General features: G+C 36.4%; 3 protein-coding genes across 4 annotated transcripts; 1 reads left to right on the forward strand and 2 right to left on the reverse strand.

The window, feature by feature from the left end:
* Positions 1-3,904: 3,904 nt before the first annotated feature.
* LOC137934823 (uncharacterized) lies at positions 3,905-4,909 on the forward strand. The gene is made up of 2 exons (XM_068779359.1): positions 3,905-4,435; positions 4,548-4,909. The coding sequence occupies exons 1-2, from the start codon at positions 3,965-3,967 to the stop codon at positions 4,818-4,820; spliced, it is 744 nt and encodes a 247-aa protein (XP_068635460.1). The 5' UTR covers positions 3,905-3,964; the 3' UTR covers positions 4,821-4,909.
* LOC137934822 (uncharacterized) lies at positions 4,909-13,878 on the reverse strand. 2 transcript variants are annotated; one of them, XM_068779357.1, is made up of 9 exons: positions 13,677-13,878; positions 13,355-13,497; positions 13,174-13,261; positions 12,424-12,655; positions 11,226-11,267; positions 10,616-10,713; positions 8,438-8,560; positions 5,618-5,707; positions 4,909-5,417 (listed from the first exon to the last, which is right to left on the reverse strand). In XM_068779357.1, the coding sequence occupies exons 1-9, from the start codon at positions 13,722-13,724 to the stop codon at positions 5,280-5,282; spliced, it is 1,002 nt and encodes a 333-aa protein (XP_068635458.1). In that variant the 5' UTR covers positions 13,725-13,878; the 3' UTR covers positions 4,909-5,279. The 2 variants fall into 2 exon arrangements, with proteins under 2 accessions (XP_068635458.1, XP_068635459.1); XM_068779358.1 differs by lacking the exon at positions 4,909-5,417 and adding an exon at positions 8,132-8,172 and having other exon boundaries at positions 5,653-5,707.
* Positions 13,879-14,520: 642 nt separating this feature from the next.
* Positions 14,521-20,261, reverse strand: LOC137934088 (ABC transporter B family member 28). Its single transcript, XM_068778308.1, has 17 exons — positions 20,196-20,261; positions 19,551-20,053; positions 19,199-19,386; positions 18,773-18,796; positions 18,442-18,543; positions 18,120-18,210; positions 17,619-17,719; positions 17,406-17,456; positions 17,205-17,333; positions 17,056-17,118; positions 16,688-16,967; positions 16,450-16,598; positions 16,233-16,322; positions 15,925-16,059; positions 15,395-15,451; positions 15,267-15,323; positions 14,521-15,160 (listed from the first exon to the last, which is right to left on the reverse strand). Exons 2-17 carry the CDS (start codon positions 19,942-19,944, stop codon positions 14,924-14,926), a joined length of 2,148 nt encoding a protein of 715 aa, XP_068634409.1. The 5' UTR covers positions 19,945-20,053; positions 20,196-20,261; the 3' UTR covers positions 14,521-14,923.
* Between the last annotated feature and the right edge of the window lie 451 nt (positions 20,262-20,712).

Below are 20,712 nucleotides of genomic sequence, written 5' to 3' on the forward strand. Positions count from 1 at the left end.
TATTTCTCAATTAATCGACCCACAACAACTATAGTTTTAGGCTTATGATAGATCATAACTGTTGAAACTTAGGGTTCCATGATGTATAATCAAAGTAGAAGAGGATTAAGGGGCAAGAAGAAGAATAAGAAGAGTTGTGGAGAGAAAGTTTTAGGTAGAGAAGAGGAAGAGTGAAGATTTTGGAGAAAAAAAGGAGGAAGAATAGGGTAATGGGCTTGTCCAAACCCTCACCCTAAGCTGTATTTGTAGATATCAAAAGTATTAATATTACACGAATACCTTCACCCTAGTAAGAGTGAATAAGAGACATAAATCATAAATTAATTACATCAGTGCTACCGTAATTATGTCATATCTTTCAACACTCCCCCTCAAGCTAGGAGGTAATGGCAATGATCTCCACTTGAACTAAATAACATAGATGTAGTAAACACCCAACTTGCTGTAAATGGCATATACGATCTTCCTGTATAAAATGGTAGTCCATCATATCCTCCAACAATAACATAGATCGAAGTTTTATCATTCCATAACATGTTAATCAATCAAGCTTTATATGGGTTAGGTTAATTGGTCAATCTCTATACATTAGCTGGGCTGGATTCTGATTGATAAATCATCCATACATGGGTTGATTGATCATGCTTTACGTTGAAAGTCATAGACAAACTTATATCTTATGTTCTTTGTCTTTTCTTCATTTTTTCTAGAATGAAGGACTTACTTGTAATTTATATACTTTTGACATCTATAAATAAATGTTAAGGAGGAAGGTTATATCTGTCAAGAGGCTCGCCAATGCAACCTAAAAGGCTAGTCGTTTAAGTGCGGAAAGCCAACCTACTCAAGGGAGGTGGACCGGAACCACCTCTGATACCCATCCCGTCCTTCCCGCTCCCTGCGGGATTCGAAAGCGGAACGTGGCGTGCCTAGCTCTAATACCATGTCAAGAGGCAGGCCAATGCAACCTAAAAGATTAGTCGTTTAAGTGCGGAAAACTAACCTACTCAAGAGAGGTGGATTGGAACCACCTCTGACAATATCATCCACAACCCTTATTCTCCCCTTTCATCTCTCCTCTATGTGTCCATCTCTCTCTCTCTCTCTCTCTCATACATATGTTCTTACCTCTTTTCATTCACCTCACTTCACTCCTTATCCTCTCCTCCTTTCCTCTTCTCTCCTACACTCTATGTTGAAAACCTTAATATTATGGAATCTTGAAATCAACTTGGTATTTGAACAATGATTTCAGGATTCTAGTTTGCTTTATTGCTGCTCAGATTATGAGACATTAAGATGATGATTTATGCTGAAGATTTCATGGGCATTCAGATTGAAGAAGACTGCCTATGTTGATTCTGAAAAGATAAGTTCTTTTCCTCTTTTCTATGAAACAATAGATTTTTCATGCTGGTCTCTTGCACCGATTTCATGCATGTCATGCTGCCTCTCATTGATCTGCATTCATGCCAAAAATGTGGACCATGAGCATGTTTGGAAACTTGGGGACCACCATTAGTTGACACAATTGTACACTGATATCCATTTTACTAAAAGGATCATCATAGGCTTATGGGCGTGTTATCTGCTTCTTTGATTGAATTTTGGTGCTTATATTGCCTTGGAGAGACCAAAATTTCTGGTTTCTGATGATACGCCTACTAAGCGGCAATGGAGCCTAAACTCTCATGTAATCTTTTTTGCTGGGTACGACAACAAGGTGGTTGAAGCAACTCCAAAGTTTGGTCTGGCATTGGCTCTCAAGCCATGATTGCACTCTATTGACCCTTACTCTTACTTTGTTGATAAACTCTCAAGCCATGATCGCACTCTATTGATCCTTACTCTGTAGGTGACCATAGTGGTCGGCCTGATGGTATTCGGCTTGAAATCCCTTACAAGCAAGGTTTGGACCGATAGATCAATCTGAAGGGATGATAGATCACTGCTTGTAAATTCTACTTGCATGGACAACTATAGTCAATCAATTGATGAAGGATGATTGATCATGCATGATAGCATGAAATGGCTTTCTCCAGGATGATCGACCATGCTTTATATCTCTGGCCTACACAATTTTGGATGATCGATTAGTCAATGACTGATCGATCATTCCAATGCCATATTAAAAAGTATATATTTATAAAGCATGAGAATTTATCTCAAAATGCTTTAACATATTTTTAAGTGATATGTATGATGATTCTAAACATGTTTATATGCAAAATTATATCCTAAAGCTCCGATCTCACAAGTACTTAAAGGAATAGGAGTTAGAATGCTCTCTCATACATAAATTGACTGAGTTTAAATGTATTTTTCTCATTGTCTTCTTACTTGTGGGTGCTTCTTCAGAGATGTTCTTCAATTGTGCTTGAGGTCTTCAATTTGACTTTAATGCTTTAGACATTGAGATGCTCTTGTAAGTTATTAGCTCAATTAAGTTTAATTATCATCAAAAGCAATGTGAGAGTCAACCTACGGTCAACAGTTTCAATGGTATTCAATGTAATTATGAGAATGGGTGGCATAAGCTATTATTAGTGGTTAGTTTAAGTATTTTTTTTACTCCTATGTATTAGGATGTCCATGCCCCAACTATATAAATAAGAAAGAGAGGGGGATGAAGTCATACTCGTGCTCTCTCTTAACCCCTAAAGTTTCTCTCCTCAACTCGTGCTCTTGCCTTCTCCCTCTCATCTTTTCTTCTCTCCTTCCTTATTTTTTTTCTTTCTTCTTCTTCTTCTCAAACTAAGTTATCCATGGATTAAACCCTAGAATTCAACAAGGGCCAACACAAAAACACAAGAGATCTCAGGGGAAGGAGAGAAGAGGGAAATTTTTGCTCTTATGACAGAGGAGAGAAGAAACCAAGGGAGAAAAAGAAGATGAATAGAGAGAGAGGTGTAAAGACGAATTTGAGCTAATAAGAAGATGTTTGAATGTTTTATCCCATGTCTTGAAGTTGTATTTATAGTTGTAGGAATGTGCTTACAATAACTACAATATTGTTAGGACTACATGCTTCAAAAGAAAATGACATAAGAGGATATGTACCAGCTTGCATAATTATAATTTTATGTCATCTCTATGAAAGTTCTCCTTATTTACTAGTCATGACACTCCTATACACATGGGCGTCTTTTAACATTTTTTATTGCTTAGCTTCTTTTGTTTTAGGTTGGATTGATTTAGTTTGCTTTGAGTTGGATCTGATTCGATTCAAGTCAAGTTTGATCAAATTGAGGTGGTGTTGAGCCGAAATGAGCATCTTGAAAGATAGCTTGAGCTTGGGATATTCCAAGCTTTACTTGGGACCATTTTGCACTTCTTTTTGCCTATTCCTTATTCAAAGTGATCAAAACACCCAGGTATCTAGACATTATACACTCAACTATGAAGCAATATTCACTTTTTAGGCTATTGGGATGGTTGGTTTACATAATTTCTTAATTTTTTTTACCAAAATTATCAAAATGCATAGGGGAAAAATTACAAAAATGTCCCTATGGTGTGCAAGTTTATGTGTTAACCTAAAAAACTTTAGATGGTTGGTCTACATAATTTCTTAAATTTTTACTAAAATTATCAAAATACCTTTAGAGAGCTAAGATTACAAAAATATCCCTTTCGATGTATAAATTTTGTAAAATTATAAAAATATCCCTTTTGATGTATACCTTTAGAGAGGTAAGGTTACAAAAATATCCCCTTCGATGTTTCAAAACTGAGTGAAGACTCTAGCGGTCACTAGCCTTTTTTGTGGAGATAAGGCCATAAATATAAAATAAAAGAGACGAGCAATTTTCCCTACCTCTGATTTATATATTGCACTTACAGAAAAACCTGACAGAATCAAACGTAGAATGGTGAAGTCGTCTTCGCGATTGGCTAATCTTCCTAAAGAACCGAGAAGCTGAATCCTCATCTCTTCCAGCAGAGAAACAGTCCCCGAAACGAAATGGACTGTGGAATGAACCTATCAAATTCCTGTGTCCTCTTCAAGCTTTTTGCAAGACCAGCCACCAACCCTTCGTTCTCATTCAATCAAAAGGATAAGAAAAGCCGGTTGATGTCTGCCCACAGCCGGAAGACTTCACAAGAACCCTCCACCGTCTGTACTCAAACCCAGATGCAGGAACCAGGTCCATATAGTGTGGAATTCCAAACGATGAGAACCTGCAAACTTGGAATTTCCAGATACCCAAACTTCGCCTATAACGCGGAAGGAGGAAGAGGAAGGGGGATTGGTACGAAGAATTACAGAGATAAACCAGACTGCATTGCAGTCTCTTTCGATTTGCAGACTCTTTACATTCCACCATTAACTAGTGCAACGACGAGGTTTTTGGGTTTACCGCTGCCGCCATTTCTTAGGATTGATATTGTCCCGGAGTTATTCCAAGGAACAATTGATGAAAAAACGGGACAGGTAGTTCACTTTGATAGCTCAGCTATTTCATCTCTTCAAGCAAAAAAAAAAAAAAAAAGTTCCAGGCTTAACATCATGATGGAGAGCTCACCGATGGGTTTTGTTGTTGTAGGTCGATTTAGAATTCAAAGCTAAATTCTTGTTTTCAATTGGGACAATTTACAGAGCTCCGCCTCTAATTGTGAAGACAGTTTTGACGTCAGAAGAATCCAAAGGGAAGATAAAAAGAGGAAAAGGGAAAAGACTAGACAAAGAAGGGAACTGCGGTCTAATTGGGGTGGCCACTCTAGACACAATAGATGATACATTCATGAATTCTTTCCTCAACCTACCAACGGAGTGCCTGGCCGCCATTAATGCAAAGATCACTGTTGTTGCAGGCTGAAATCTCTCGGTTACAGATTTTTTTCTTTTTTCTTTTTTGAAGAACGAAGAACTACAATAACTTACTGGTCTGTGTTCAGCCTCGCATGTTTTAACAGAGAAACATTCCATATCAACGAAGGTTCTTTCCTTGGTGAACCAAAAAAACAAAAAACTATTATGAAGATTTGAGTGGCTTGAAGAATGCATCAAAGCATTAACTTCAAACACTCAAAAAGTTCAATGGGGAGAGGACAGATTTTATCACAGGGTTTGTTACACTGAAGAGAGACTCTGGCACTGATCTAGTTAATGTTACACAGCTCCAGAAATGGAGATGTAACCAGCTTAAATAACACGGGATTCCCTCCCACTCTAGCAACTACTTTCGGTCACACCAGTTCCTTTCAAGAGACAAAAATTGCCAGGCATTTGTTGAGGCATGGCTGTTATCACCCTACATGTTTCTCTAACAATGTTATCAAGGAGCTGGCGCATATTCTCTAATTACCTGGGCTAGCTTATTAGTATCCTCCACTGTTTTCAACTTTAGCAAGTAGGTTCTAGCCTTAGCGACAGCATCTTGTCCTGCTTCATTTCCGTTAGAACTTCCGATGCCCTGCAACACCCAGGCAGAACCTCAAATGGATCAATTTCATGCATCAACAATGCTAATACCCAGGGGAGATTGCTTGTAAGCAAATGGCATCTTTAGAAAAATGAAAACCTATTCCGACGTCACTTGTGTATTGTAAACAGTTTATTTGAACAAAGAAAAAGAAATAACAGGTGAGCAGAATATTGATTCTGATAGATTACCAAAGTATGAAATATTGTGGTGATAGTATTTTTCTGTACATTCATTTTGATTCCAGGATATAGCAATGCATTAAGCGACACCCTTCCAACCTGCATTTCAAAAGAAAATAGCGAGGTTGAGAAGTAAAGAATCATCAAAAAGCTACAAAAAACAGACATTAATACCAAAGATTTTGTAACTAAAAAAGAAGATAATAACCAAAAACGTCAAAAGTTTCACTCATGAAAAAGAAGACCAGAATCAAGTCCAGACAACCTTGGTTGCACAGAGGTGTAGCTACCTTGGTGGCTTAGGGGCACATGGCCCCCCCAACTTACATGTAACCAATATTTTCGATGTAGAGAGGTAAACACTAAGATAGAAAAAGTCTAAAAAAAGATTTAAGAATAAGGTAACTAATGAGTTAAAGACATTAAAAAAGGATATGTAGGAGAGAAATAAGTGATATCCATTGATTAATTTTACTAAATTCCTCACAGAAGTTAGTCATTACCCATCATGAATAATTGAAGAAGCAACCGCACACAGAATGATTTTAGAAAAAATATCTTAATAAAATATCTTATAGTAATCTTGGATTTATAGTTTTGTGCCAAACTAATCTGATTTTGGATGAGGTGTAAGAGTCTGATTTCATTAAGTTTTTCTTATTGAAATTAGTAAAAATAATCTATGGTTCTAAATTTTGGTGTAGTTTTTATTTGTATACATCTGGTGAGAAGACAATTAGAATAAACTGGTATATTTTGCACCTTGATAATTTCTTTTTACTATTTGACACAATTTTTAACTAGGTTTTATAATATCACATAATAACTGAAAAATAATATGAAAGTTTTATAGTGCAAGTTAGCTTTGGCCCACTAACACTAAAATTTAAGCTACACCTTGCACCTAACTTTTTCTTTCTTAGAAAAGTCACATGATTTACAAGAGTGACATTTAGGCCAAAATGTGTTTCGTAGGAAAACTAGAAATGTTTTTTCAGATCATACGTTTCCAAGAAATCTCTTATTTACAACATTATTAGTGCCCCATAAGGTAATTACATAGAAATTTAATAAGATTTCCCTCATAGTTATAGTATAATTTTCAAGCAAATGAAATGATTTTGTGTATCACTGGATCAATTTGGATTTGGACTTCATTCAAATAATATAATATAAAAATACAAATTCAGAAATAAATATAACAAGTTACATTACAATATATATACAAGTATCTGCACATAATTTTATATTAGCACTGAAAAACCATTATTATTTAAGAGTTATACTAATGAAAATACTTATTAAGAGTTAGACATTAGATATAAGAATAATTTTTAGAATATTACACAATAAAAAAATGATAAATAGAATAAATGTCGTATAATATCTCTCGCTCTCGCTCTCTCTCTCTTCCCATCTTTCCAATGGAGGCAAGAAGGGAGGCAAGTGTGGTGTTGTCTTCTCCTCCATCTTCCTACTTCAACAAAGGAAGGTACCAACTGGCAAGAGGATTGTCATGCTTGGGGTGGGGAGTAAGTTACTCACGAATGCATGGGATAATAAATAGATGTAAAATAAGAAATGAGGTTTCAATTCATTCAATTCTAATTTGAAGATTAAATAAAAAATTTGGTGCAACTAACTTAGATCCGTTCTCCTTTTTCCCATTTTCCTCTCACATCATCCATCAACTTCTCACTTAAAAAAATCTTATTTAAACAAAAAAGTATAATAAATGAAATCTCAATCCACCCAAACAGTTGACCATTAAGAATTTTACTGAGACATAACTGTTTTCTTCAAGGTAGGTATGCAGAGTTAGACTTTTAATGATAAAAGGGGTGGGTTTCCTTCAAGGTAGGATTTGTAAATCCCATGATTTCTTAGATGAAAAAACAAAGGGAACTGAAGTTATGGAATCCCCCATTAACTAGAAATTGTCGTTTTCACTAGCAAAGCCAAGGGAATTTTTTCTTCACTTCAAATATGATTCCCAAAATTAAACATGGATCACAACACTATGGCTGGCATAACTTGCAAAATGCCTGTTTTTCCATGAGAGATTTTACATATTCTGAAGGCCCATGTAAAACTTGTCAAGATCTAAAAAGGAGTATTTCTGGTGGTCATTTCATTTTAACTGAAAATTCTAATCAAACACTATGTATCAGAAACCTTTCATTTTTGGTTTCAGCAATTCCAATAAATACTCAGTGCAGACTAAAGTATTTTAATCCTCTTTTTCTAATTTTGATTATACATGCATGCAACCACCCACCCATGTGACAATTGAGCCAAAGGCCCAAGCCACAGTGCCTTACTCCTTCAAACATAAATGCATCGCAAGTCCAAATGCAACTCAAGACTCATTGTGTGATCCAGCAAGGATTTGGGGAACTTTACAATGTCTAGGTGGAATTATAATTTTTTAAAAAAATAGTGAAGATTTTATTCAAGAGAGTGGTTGGAAATATAATTTACTAGTCATATTTCATCAGATGAGAAAAAGTTTAGAATATTTACAGAGGAATTTTCAGGCAACAATTCAGAGGAAATTTTCACTCCTGTCCACATGGAAATCCAATCAAGTTATGATCATATAACACAGAAAAATAAATTAGGATGAACTAAGTTAACATTATAAAAGGAAAACAGAAATTTGCACTCGCCAGATATGCTATACTGTTGTATGTATTATGGTTCCTATGCAATCCTATCTCATGGCACAAGAACATGGTTACCAGAATGAGTATAATATAAAAACATCAAAACACTTAGCAGTAGCAATACTTAAAGAAAATATTGGGAAAAGATAATTAAACTACTTACATCATTACGAACAACTATTGACGGTTTGGATTCATTGGTAGCTTTACTGGCACCTTCCTTACATTTAATTGAAAGCTGCCCCGCACCCATATCTTTCCAACCCTTTTCTGCAGGATTATCTGGCTGGATGTCCAAATTGAAAAGAAAGTAGCATCACATTTAACTCCCGATCTATACACTATCATTCAGAAAGACTATTGAACAAGTAAGTGAAAAATCCACAAGATATTCAACAAGAGAGATTCTCATATCAGTTCCCTATAGTCAGGAAGCATATCTGATTGAATTTTTGCCACAAATCTCATTTTTCTGCTGGTACATAAGAGATCACTAAGATGATATAGATATTGTGACTGGGATGTACAACTTGGGCAAAGATGAACATTCTAGATTTTCATACCTACAGGATGATTTGAAACATTTAATAACAGATAGATAAACATAAGCCATCAGATACTGTCTCTGTGAATGAAAAGTAGGAAAGTGTACTTGATTCTAAAAAATTTCTATTAAGCTTAGGCTAACAGCAGAAAAGTTAGTTGCAACCAGTCTCAAAATGATCCATTTTCAGAGCAAGGAATAGGTCCATGAGTGTTAAGTATTCCGTTCAAAGAAGCATCAACCAATTATATTGAACATGTGAGAATCATATATTGCAAGGTAAATGTCGGACAGATCAACAGCTTCAATTGCCAACAATTCCTTTTGACAACTCAGTTGGTTTATCCAGTGAATAATAGACCCAAAACCTGTTGATTATAAATGCAAGATTTATATGACAGTAATTTCAGTACAAAAAAATTTAATCAAAATGTGGATTAGGCTTTCTAAATGACCACATGGGAAGGTTTCTTGATGTGAACTTAAGGGTTCGTATCATTTCTACTCTAAGGTCTTGTGTTTAAGCCTCACCAACATAAAGGCTCAACATTTAAATAAAAATCAAATAAAACAACTAATCATAACTGACCCAGAGATCATTTACAATAAGATGAAAACACTGAATGAACCAAGCGTGGGCACGTATGCATATTCTGGAGAAGTAGAGGAATCTACTAATCAGATTCTACTTCATCGCTCTTACAGCTGGAAAGTTGAAGTTTCCACTTGCTTCACAAGATCAGCAGAACTGTTAATTTCCCAACACATTCATGCCCCATTTTCAAAAGAAATTAAGAAGTTCTGGCATCTTTCTGTAGCTGCTCTTTTATGGTGTCTACAAAACAGAAAAGAACCCAAGGACCCTTAGGACCATTCAGCATTTGGTGGGAGTGGTGATTGAGAAATCAATTCACTCAACTCTCTCATGAGTTCACTCTTTTTGGGGTACTCCCTTTTTACCCAAAGTCCAGTCACTTGAAGTAACTGGTTTAACTTTGTCAGATTTTGGTCATTTTCTTCTCCATTTTTAGTTAAATGGAAGCCTCCTCATGTTCAAGACACCACATTAAACTTTGATGGCAGTTCTTTAGGTAATCTTAGACCTGCTGGCATAGGTGGGGCAGTTAGGGATCATACTGGAGTAATTAAACTTGCTTCTTATGGTCCAATTGGCAGGTTTGTTGCACTTGAAGCTGAAATCAGAATTGTTAATAAAACAAAATACAAGTTCAAGTTCAATTTTTTTCCAGCGCACTCATAGTTGAAGACAGTGCTTTTGTACATTCTTGATTGGCAGTCATCTCTTGGCTTTCTGGTTCTTCAATTCCTGCTTGGCCTCTTCGGCATTATTATGATAAGATGGTGCATTTGTACTCAGATAATACTGTTTCCTAGAGTCAAATTTTAAGATCAGCAAACCATGTTGAAGATGGTTCAGCCAAACCTGATGTATCAACTTCTTGTCTTTCAGTTGGAGATTCTTACTCAACAGGGACTTCAGGGTGTCTCTCATCCCCTTTTGTTGCATCGTTGATCGTATTAATGAATCACCGTTTCAGAAATAATAATAATAAAAACTTTTGACCAAGCAATGGATTCTTAGGTTTCAACAAGCAAAATATACAGATGCCGAGTCTTCAACATACAATTTCCTGAAACCTCTGAAGTTTCTCCACTCATGCATGCCATGAATCAGCAGTCTTTTTTCCTTATCTTTTACAAAGACATCTCTTATCTGTTCATTAACCTCAGTATTATGAATTTTTAACAAACCAATAAAACATGATACTAACATACCTTAATGTAAAGCTTGCATTTGGCTTCATGTACAACAACAACACCTTTTTCTGCTGCCTTTGTTAAAGAAGGACTACTAGGCTGCTGCACATCATCCTCTAGCCATGCATAAAAATAGTTCAACAAATAAGAAAATAAAAAATAAAAAATAAAAAAGAAAGTTCATGATACAAGTAAATTCCATGTTTAATTGAAGTTTTTTCCTCAAAGATCTATATGCTCTACTATTTTCCCTAACATTTATTCAATAGTAAACCCAAATAAAAGAACAAGGGTCACTTTCTTGCAAGAAAAAGACACAGAACATTAAATAAGAATATTCATAAAAAGGTTCTCCAATATCTTACAAAGGAGCTAAATGAGCACTTAAAAATCAAAAGCATGGTGATGGAGTACATAAATCATGATGTTTTCAGGTACAAACTTCATAAAATCAAAGCAAGAAATGTAGATTGGATTTGATACAATGGCCATATCATGAGGTTTTTCTTTTTTCTTTTTTGAACAACGCATGGCATTGATTTCAGGTCTCACACATGTCAGGGTTTCTTGAACACAGTGTAACCAACTTCCAAAAAAATTAAAGAAAGAGGCACATTTTGAATCTCACCACCATCAGCATCTTGCTTCTCAAGAAAAGAACTCTGAGTACCTGGAGGAGGAAAAGGTCCCAAAGGAATGAGTATTCATTGCCTTACAAGCCTCTAAACCAAGTTAATATTATCTGCAACCATGAATCTGAATCAGACAACAACACCATCAGACACCGAGTTTCAGATAGCTCACATAGATTATCTCAGTCGTCAAGTTAAGGTCAACAAATTACAAAAGAAAAAAAAAAAGACCATGAGGTTTTTTAATAGTACCATGAGATCAATGGTAAAATGTCATTCGATAAAGAACATGACCCATTTCTTATGAGAGCTCATCAGACTCATAGATGGTTTTATAACTGTCAAAGTTGCATGGAATTACCATCAAATCACTAATAAGTGGTTCATTTATTTCATGTTAGAAGAGTATTTTAATCTTTATGTAGAAGTCCCTTAAGTAACTACCAAAAGAGATGAGAGAATGAGAGCTTTCCTTTGTAAGACATTTCTCCAAAAAGGGATTGGCCACATATTTTTCCTTCTTTCCTCTTTTTCTATGTTACTCTTTTTCCAAATTATTATTCAATGATTTCAAATCTAACATGGCATTAAAACAAATCCAAACCCTGGTTTGTTTCTGCTAAGTGACCCATGTGTATATTCTCTATGGTCAATCTGTCCACGATGGCTTGTCTGAGTCTATACCGCATGCTAGGGCCCAATTGCAGGTTTACGCTAGGACATCAAGCAGAATTGTGGTGGGTAAGAAAAAATGACACCATCATATTGCCGTATGTCTGTCCACATATCAGGCTAGATGTCAAAGAGTGTGAGAACGTATTATGAAATAAGAATCTCACCTCGGCTTGGCCTCGCAGATCTTATGTTTATTATTGAGAAGAGACTTACAAAATTTGACTAGACATGGGAGCAATGGACCAATATATATCAGTGACAATTCACCATCCAAAGACAACTAACAGGACCTAGTCTCTTCCTGAACATAAGAGATAACAGAGAAAGCCTCCTTCATAACTGTCCATATTGCAGAATTTTTTAAGATAAAACTCCATAAATATCAATTATATATTCAGCAACATTGTAGAATTTTTGCCTCAAATGTTTGTGAATAATAACAAAAACTGTCTCTAGTTACAAACAAATGTACTTATGCATAAAAAATCCAGTCCTCACATTACACAAGAAGAAACTTACAAGGTAAGATGGATGTTTGATTCTTAGGCACAAGACTGAAGCTCCATGGACTCGTGATAGAGGTGGTTGCATCGCCAAAAGTAGGAAACCCACTTTTGCCATTGTTAACTGGGAAGCTTACATCACTGGGCTTGGCTGCAGATACCAAAGTTTTCTCCAAACTTGTTGATGCCGCATTTTCTGCTTTTTCAGCATTCACTTTGAGCTGTTCGACTACATCCCTGAATTTCTCCTAAAAAGATAGTAAATCAGAAACAGAAAAAAGATAGAGAAACATTTTCTCATGAAAATTGAGGAGAAAAAGCTAGCAAGCATCGAAAGGTCACGAAGTGACCTCTATAATGATGGTTTCAAGCATTTCTAGACACTTTGAAGCAGCCTAATTAGGAGGTGACATATGCACTAATTAGATTCACCATGTAGAAAATCAGCTCGAAATATCTCACAGTACGTACACTTTAAATGAATGCCAAATAATGCAGTGACTGTAGTGAACCCAATCTAATTAAAACACATCTGTAACTGTGGTGCAGAAGCAACGAGAACTTTGCTGTACCCACAACACAATGAGACACCAGCGGTACAGTGCAAGTCCCTTCAGAAAACACCAATTTGCATATTTATCTGATCAAAGCAGAAAACATTTAACATATTTCTCCTCCAGACTAAGCTGCCATTATGCAGAAGCAAATGAAAATAAATAAATAAATAAATGGCTTTCTAAAGAGAAGAAGATGACAGAAGCACTACCATAATTTGCGAGGCATGAGATAAGTAATCATGGACTCCATCTTGCCAAAGCTCATCAGGGTGATTTTGTAGCTGTGATTGTACCCAGCTGCTCGTATGGGACCAAAAAAATTAAATTAATAGAAAGTATAGTACCGGAATAACAACTTTGCAGAAGCTTCACAATGGCAAAATAGGAAACCTTGCGAACTGGGAGTTGAGAGCTCTAACATGCTGGTGAGCGGATTCTGCCCGCCGGAAGTCAGGCAGCGGGGCCGCCATTCCAGACGACTCCGCTCTCTGTACGCCAAATGACGTTGTACCCATTATTCTTTTACTCCTAGACTGCAAATAATCAAGTAATGAAATAATTTCAGTAATGATGACAGAAAGGAACAACTTCCAAGGAAGCTATTACTGCGGAGCGAAAAATCAAGCACGCGGCAGCAAAAGAACCGAGGAAATTTGAATTTGAGAAGAAAACAAGAAAAAAGTTAGGGCTCGCAGAATGAGAAAAGGCATACGGCGAAGTCGTCGGAGTCGGAGTGTCCGAGCCGTTTGATTCCTTTCATGCGTCGGTTGCTTTGTGTACTGTTGCAATTTGTTCTAATTTCAAATCTCGCAAAGAAGAAGCCAGCAAACCAGAGGACGCAGGAGCAGCTCTACTTCGAAAACAGGTACTTTGGGGCACGATTGTTTCCGCAAAGGAGTCTAGGGGTGCGTGCGTGGGTGCCAGACTGCGAGCGATCAAATTGAACGAACTGTGTCGGTTGAAATTTGGCAGCTATAGCTTTATTTTCCTATAAAAAATAGTTTTTGATGCTTTCATAAACCGTATTCAAATGAGAGGAAAAGTTGAAGAAAACCCTAATTCGAATTATGTATCAATCCCATAAAAAATAATTAATCCAGGAAACATGTTAATAGAAACATACGATATTTAAATTTTATAAGAAACCATTGGGAATTTTTAGAGAAGTTTTTTGGCCACATTTTCAGAAACTCTTTCAAACTTTTATGGGAAATCAAGGGAAAGAGATTTTAAATTTTAAATAACATCCTTGAGGGAGAGTGTCGAAGAACAAGTATGAGAAATGTTACATGACTCTCACAATAAGAAGTATCACGGAACCAAAATTAATATGATAGAATCTTATAGGATCTCATAAGAAAGAGGTATCACAAAAGAGGTTCAGTTTAAAAGTATTTTAGTTATATTAATTTTTTTATTTATGTTCAATTATTTAATTATTATAAAGCTTATCTTATAATATTTGATTTTGAATGTTATTGGGACATAGACAAAACTTGTAATCTAATTCTACTTGTTTCCTAAAAATTCAACAAAAAAATATACAAGTAGGCAGAGGTCTGAGTTTGGTATTCCTTTTATCACAAACCCTTGTTTTCAAGTGCTCCGATTTCATCCATGCTTCAATTTTTGCAGTTTTAAAATTGTAACCACACAAATGCCACAAAATTCATAAAAATTATCAAACAAGCAGCTCGACTGCTGCATGCTCCATTCCTGTTTGGTGTCTTCTGTTCAAACTGATATGGAAATCCAAAGACAACAGAGAGAATAGAAATTCCCAGAACTTAAACAAAGCAGAAAACAGCAATATCAAGAACCAATGATTTCCACTCTTCTTAGGTGACTTCCAAAAATATAGTATGAAATTGACCTTCTAAGCAATGAAGAGATTATGCATGAAGCGCCACCTTATCTGTCCACCAATTGCATTTCAACTAAGTATTGCAATTTTTGCAGTCATTCAAATGCAAGCCTCTGCGTTCCAACCAAAGATGCATACTGGCCCTTGTAAGCTAACAACTCAGAGTGGGTACCCAACTCTGCAATTCTTCCACCCGAACACACAGCAATTTGATTTGCATTCTGCACTGTGCTTAACCTGTGAGCAATGACTAATGTGGTTCTACCCTTCATTAGGAGGTAAAGCGCCTCCTGGACCAGCTGTTCACTCACAGCATCTAAAGCACTTGTAGCCTTAATCAGAAAGAATGAGAAAATGTTAGAAAAAGATAGATGGAAGATGCAGAGACATGAGAACAACCTCTCATCATTCCTACCCAATTTAGCACTAAATGCCTACCTCATCAAGTATAAGAATTGGAGAATTCTTGAGCAGAGCTCTGGCAATAGCAATTCTCTGCAGAAAGAAGAGATAAGTAACATGGAATTTCTTGTACTAAGATTCTTCATTTCACATGTTTGTCTTACCTGCCTCTGTCCTCCACTCAGCAACCCTCCACGTTCACCAACTAGAGTGTCATAACCCTGTTTTGAAGGAAAGCAATTCTAAGCAAACGAAAAAAAAAAAAGAAAAACCTTGTTCGGAAAAAAACAATTGTCAACAAGAATAATGCCACTCTTTAACTAGTATGCAGGAAGAATATGAATGTCCTCAAGCAAATTGACTAAAATAAAAATAAAAATGTTGTTCTATATAATGTTTCTAACCCAGTAAGAAGTACCGCTAGCTACGCGATTCACCATTCCGGTATTGGGTACCCTATAGAGTGTATGTTGTAGCAGGTGCAGCCACTACTAGAATGAGCACAACAAGTACACTCAGTGACAGTACCCTCATGAGTCCAATACTTAGCACCTGATATGCAGTATGTCACAAGTATGGCAAACCGTGGTTACAAGTGACAAACAGAGCATCTAATTTTTTACATGATTAAAGCTCTTTTAATTCGTTTATACCCACATTTTTGGCATTTTGGCATTTTAGCTGAAAAGCAAACCTGGGGAAGAGAAATTATGAAGTCATGGGCATTTGCAGCTTTTGCTGCCTTCACTACATCTTCTTTGGAGACAGTATCATCTGGCAACCCATAAGCTATATTTTCTCCAACGGACACAGAGAAAAGGACAGGCTCCTGAATCACACCAGAGGGGTTAACATTGTCATGGTGTAATAGATTTTTATAAAGTGAATACAATGATCATCAAAAGGCATGCTCTCACATTATTTATATATATATATATACACATACACACATATACATATACATATATATTAATATATTATGTGATTGATTCAAGGAACTACCTGATTCACAATGGACACAAGCCGTGCCCATTCTCTCTTATTGAACATTCGTACATCTTCCCCTCCCACAGTTATGCGGCCCCTAGTAGGCTGCAATATAAGAAATATATGTGAGTCCTGGCTTTGCAGACCACCAAGAATAACAAGAGTTCTAAATGTTTCTGTCTTTGGTGGGTAAAGAGTACATGTATATTAGAAAACAACTGCAAAACTATACCTCATAAAAGCGAGCCAGAAGTTGCACAATTGTGCTTTTCCCAGAACCACTGGAGCCCACAAGAGCTGTTACTGTCCCACACTTCAATGTAAGATTGAGACCACTTAATACTTCAACATCAGGACGTAATGGATAAGAGAAGTAGACATCTGACGATCAAAACAAAGACGATGTTTAGGCAGTGGAAATTGAAAAATTAACAGGAACAACACCTGATGAAGGATCATATGGACAGTACCCTCAAGACAAATATCACCGCACCAAGCAAGATTACTCCCATTACTAAATGATTCTAGTGGAGATAAAGGATGTTCATTTGGAGTGTCAGTGTCCATAACATTCACATCCTTGTATAGCAACTCAAACTTATTATCACCCTGTTCTTTTTTATGAATTTCTCTTTCCAAACCATAAGCAAGTGACTCATCAATATCGGAACCAGATAAAACTGAATTAATTCGTTCAACAGCAGCGAGGGTCCCACGAAGATCCCCTAGTGTGTTAACAACCCCTTGAACCTGAAAAATATAAATGTAAAATTTAAAAGAAAAAGAATTAACCTCACCGGAAAGAAAAAATGGATATATATGAGAATGAAAAACTCACAGCAAAAGTTAGAGTGAAGGTGTAACCAACAAAAGAAGCCATAGTTCCAATAGTGATTTCCCCCTGAAATACTTACATTTCAGTGCTTAAGAAATTTGTGGCTCAGAAAATAAATCTATCTCAAGATGACATATCATGCAAGTGCTTACAGATTTTACTTTGCTTCCACCAAGACAATATAAAGCTAGGAGAGAAATGTAAACCATTGCTCGAGTTAGCGTTTCATTTGCTGATTTCAAAGTGCCAAGCTTGATTCCACTGGCTTGGCATGCAAAAACCTGCCAAGTTTCATTGAAGTTAGGAATGAAGAGTATTTTAGCAGGTAGGAAAGAGATGCCTGAAAGCTATACCAGATTATTGAACATTGAGAGTTGCCGCTTTTCCCCACCAAAGGATCTCACCTATGAGGACAGGGAAATAATTTCATTTTTTTATTCTTATAATAACCCCATCCAATCGATCAAAGATTGATGAGAAGTAAGACAACAAAATTTCTCTAGAAAAAGAGAACATTCAATAAGCCAAAAAAAATTAAAAAAATACAAGTAGATTCAGAGATGTACAGTGCGAATTGCTGAAAGTGTTTCATTCACGCAATCAGATAGACTTGCTTGGGCCAATCCATGAGACTTGAAAACCGGTACAGTTGACTTTCTGTATATAGCTAGTGAGCAAAATATTATATATTTAGTTTAGTACCGTAGAACTAAAAAAACAACAGAAAAATAATGTTTAAAAGCACAGAAGTGTTTAGTACATAGAGACTCAATTGAAAGACATTAACCATGTGACAGAACCCTTTGAAAAGAGTAGTGGTCACAAATATTGGAGGCTAGGATTAAAAGTTAAGTACTTATACGTATTAAAATTCCATTTTCATAGGCTCCAAATACATATAACTTACTGATCATTTAAAATAATGGCTATAGTTGCTATAGGTTCGTTCTGTGAAAAGTTGTGCTTTAAGTTTGATTTGAAAAACCTATATTATAAATGGTGTCTCTCAGATGAACGAAAATGATGTGTCATCTATTCTAACACAAGCTACAAAATGAAAATTATACCTACTAAAAGAGATATAAAAAGCATCAGTGGCCCAAGAACTGGAGCAAGTTGGGAAGACAATGTGAACAATATGCATATAGTTCCCACAATCTACAATGACAAGAATTAGTCAAATGAACAAGCACAAAACCAATGGATTCTAGATATATTAAAATGAGAAAAGAGATACAGAAAGAAACAAGCAGGACAAGCCAATGACCAGGCCAGCATGTACACCTAATTCAAACTGAAGATGAGTTGGTCCATTAAGAATACAGAAAAAGAAGTTTGCCAAAATTTTGACAACATTAACCTCACTTTTCTCTAGTGGTAGTAGCTTGCCTCAGAGAATGCCCGAAGTCCACGGTCCCTTGAAATGTTTTCGCTGACGATACCTTTTAGAGAGCCAAGATCAGATGTTACTAAGCCCGTTAGTTGACCAACCTGCACCAACTCACAAGTATTTAAAAGGATAACTATGTAACCAAGGTGGAGAATTAGGCAATGAAAATGAATTAAGCCAACTTACCATTAAGGCAAACTCCCTGAATCATGCCTAAGAAGATTACGGGAGCAGATTTCTCTAAATATACTTTTTATACTTGAGATTAAATTACATAATACAAGTGATCAAAAGGAAAGCAACGAGTAAAATGAGATCTTGGAAGCCCACCTTATATCGGTCAAAAAACTCCACCTGCAAGAGTGGAAAAGCCCCAAATCAATTTCTGGCCATATGGAATTACCGAACTTTCATGTTCCAGAATTAGACAGAATTTTGGGACATGGAAGGCTGTAAGTTACGAGGAACTATAAGTAGATATCAGAGACAAATGACAAGTAAAATGAAGACTATGAAATTTAATGGAGAAATTTAGTTTCCAATGGTATGATTGAAGTAATTCTTGCCACTATTTGCGAATCCAACTTAAGATACGATGACAAATCGATCCCTTGAACAGCCAGGGAACGAGTTTTATCATCACAATTGGCAGGACGCAAAGTTCGGACTGATTTGCGTCTATTATAACAAGGTGTCAGACAAATATTTCATAACTGACTAAGATCTGAGGATTAAAAAGGTGTAGAGAGACAATACCTTTTGAATCAAAATCCTTCTAAAAACCTGTGCTCTCATGCTTGCCATCACTTTCTCCCAAACAGTGTTCATGTTGGTAACGAAAATAATAGTGAAAATGGGCTCAAATACGTACAAGCATCCCACCTGGGTCAGCAATTGCCATAAAGGGTCTGGTCTTGCCCCTATGAGTACCTCAAAAAATCTGCCTGTGACAATTCTATTGCTTTGATTAGAGAAAGTAATATGAACTCAAAGCTCAGTTTCCAAGCCCAAGCAACAGAGACTAAAATCAAACACCAAGGAAACAAATCACAAACCAAAGTCGCAACTAGGTACTAAGAAGAGAAATTGTGGACCAAGAAAGTCGAACCGGAAAAAATAGGCATTGAGAGAGTGCATGCTGTGCATCCGAAAAGAGATAAAACCGAAGCCGCAATCCTTAATTTATGCAGCATCAAGAGACGACAAATCTTCCCCGCACTAATCAGAGTCGAAGAATCAACTGCAGGCGTGGGAGAAGCCAACTCGGACGCATGGACACCTTCCAAATTTGGGTCGGACGCGGGAGCAGTAACATATGCAGCTCGAATAGCAGTGTGTCTTCTATTCCGCAACCGACTTGACGGAATACGAGGGAAGAAAAACTTCAAGTCGAAGCGGCAAATGGTCGAATTTGGAGCCGAAAGCTGAGAATTTGAACTTTTGAGGAGGGAGCTGTTGGGAGGCCCGGCATGAGATGACATAGGGAGAACTGCAATCGCCATAGATGCCTTCAGGCTCTTCAGCAATCACGACTTCGATCTTACCAAAGAGAAAAACGAAAAAAACACAACTCCGGCGCCAAGAGCTCTTGCTTGCTCGAATCGTAAGGCACTGATAGGAGGAGTTTCAAAAAGTTGGAGATTATTTTTAAGATAAAAAAAAAAGTACTTTAAAAAATAATTTCACATAACAATTAGAAAACGGAAATCAAGAAATAGTGGGCTCATTCTTATCTTCTTTTATTGTCTTGTACCTTTTTTTCATCAGTTTCTTCACTTATTTTCCTGAACTCCTCTACTGTCCTTTTCTTTTCTTCTAGCAACCTTCCTATTAAAACGATCGATTCCTCCTCATCTCTATGTTATCTCACACGATTGAGAAAGCAACTTATTAGTGTTCAGCAGCATGACACCCCTCCTATCCATTCTGATCATTGCCGTAAGTAACACTGCTATACTTCTCCATCCAATAAGCCAAACCTTTCTATTCTTGTGAAAATTCTGTAATTTAAATTAGGATCCATTATTTGTTTTTTGTTTCTAACGTGTTGAAGTATGTCCCACCGTGATGTTTATGAATGTGGCCAAAAAATTAGGATTCTAAGAGAAAAAAAAAACTCAATTCACAATAATGTACGAAGAGAGAATAGGGAAAAAAAAAAAAAATCGGTAAAACTTACCTTTAATACTTCTGATATCAATACCTCCCATAATATAGAAAAAAGGGGATCCCCAGCCTTGGGCCAAGATGAGAGGGAGACAACAGCCCTC

Source organism: Aristolochia californica, unplaced genomic scaffold (assembly GCF_029961685.1).
Source record: "Aristolochia californica isolate CCGP_79_NKW_82.1479 unplaced genomic scaffold, dmAriCali1.0.hap1 SCAF_6, whole genome shotgun sequence".
In the NCBI taxonomy this organism is placed as follows: Eukaryota; Viridiplantae; Streptophyta; class Magnoliopsida; order Piperales; family Aristolochiaceae; genus Aristolochia; species Aristolochia californica.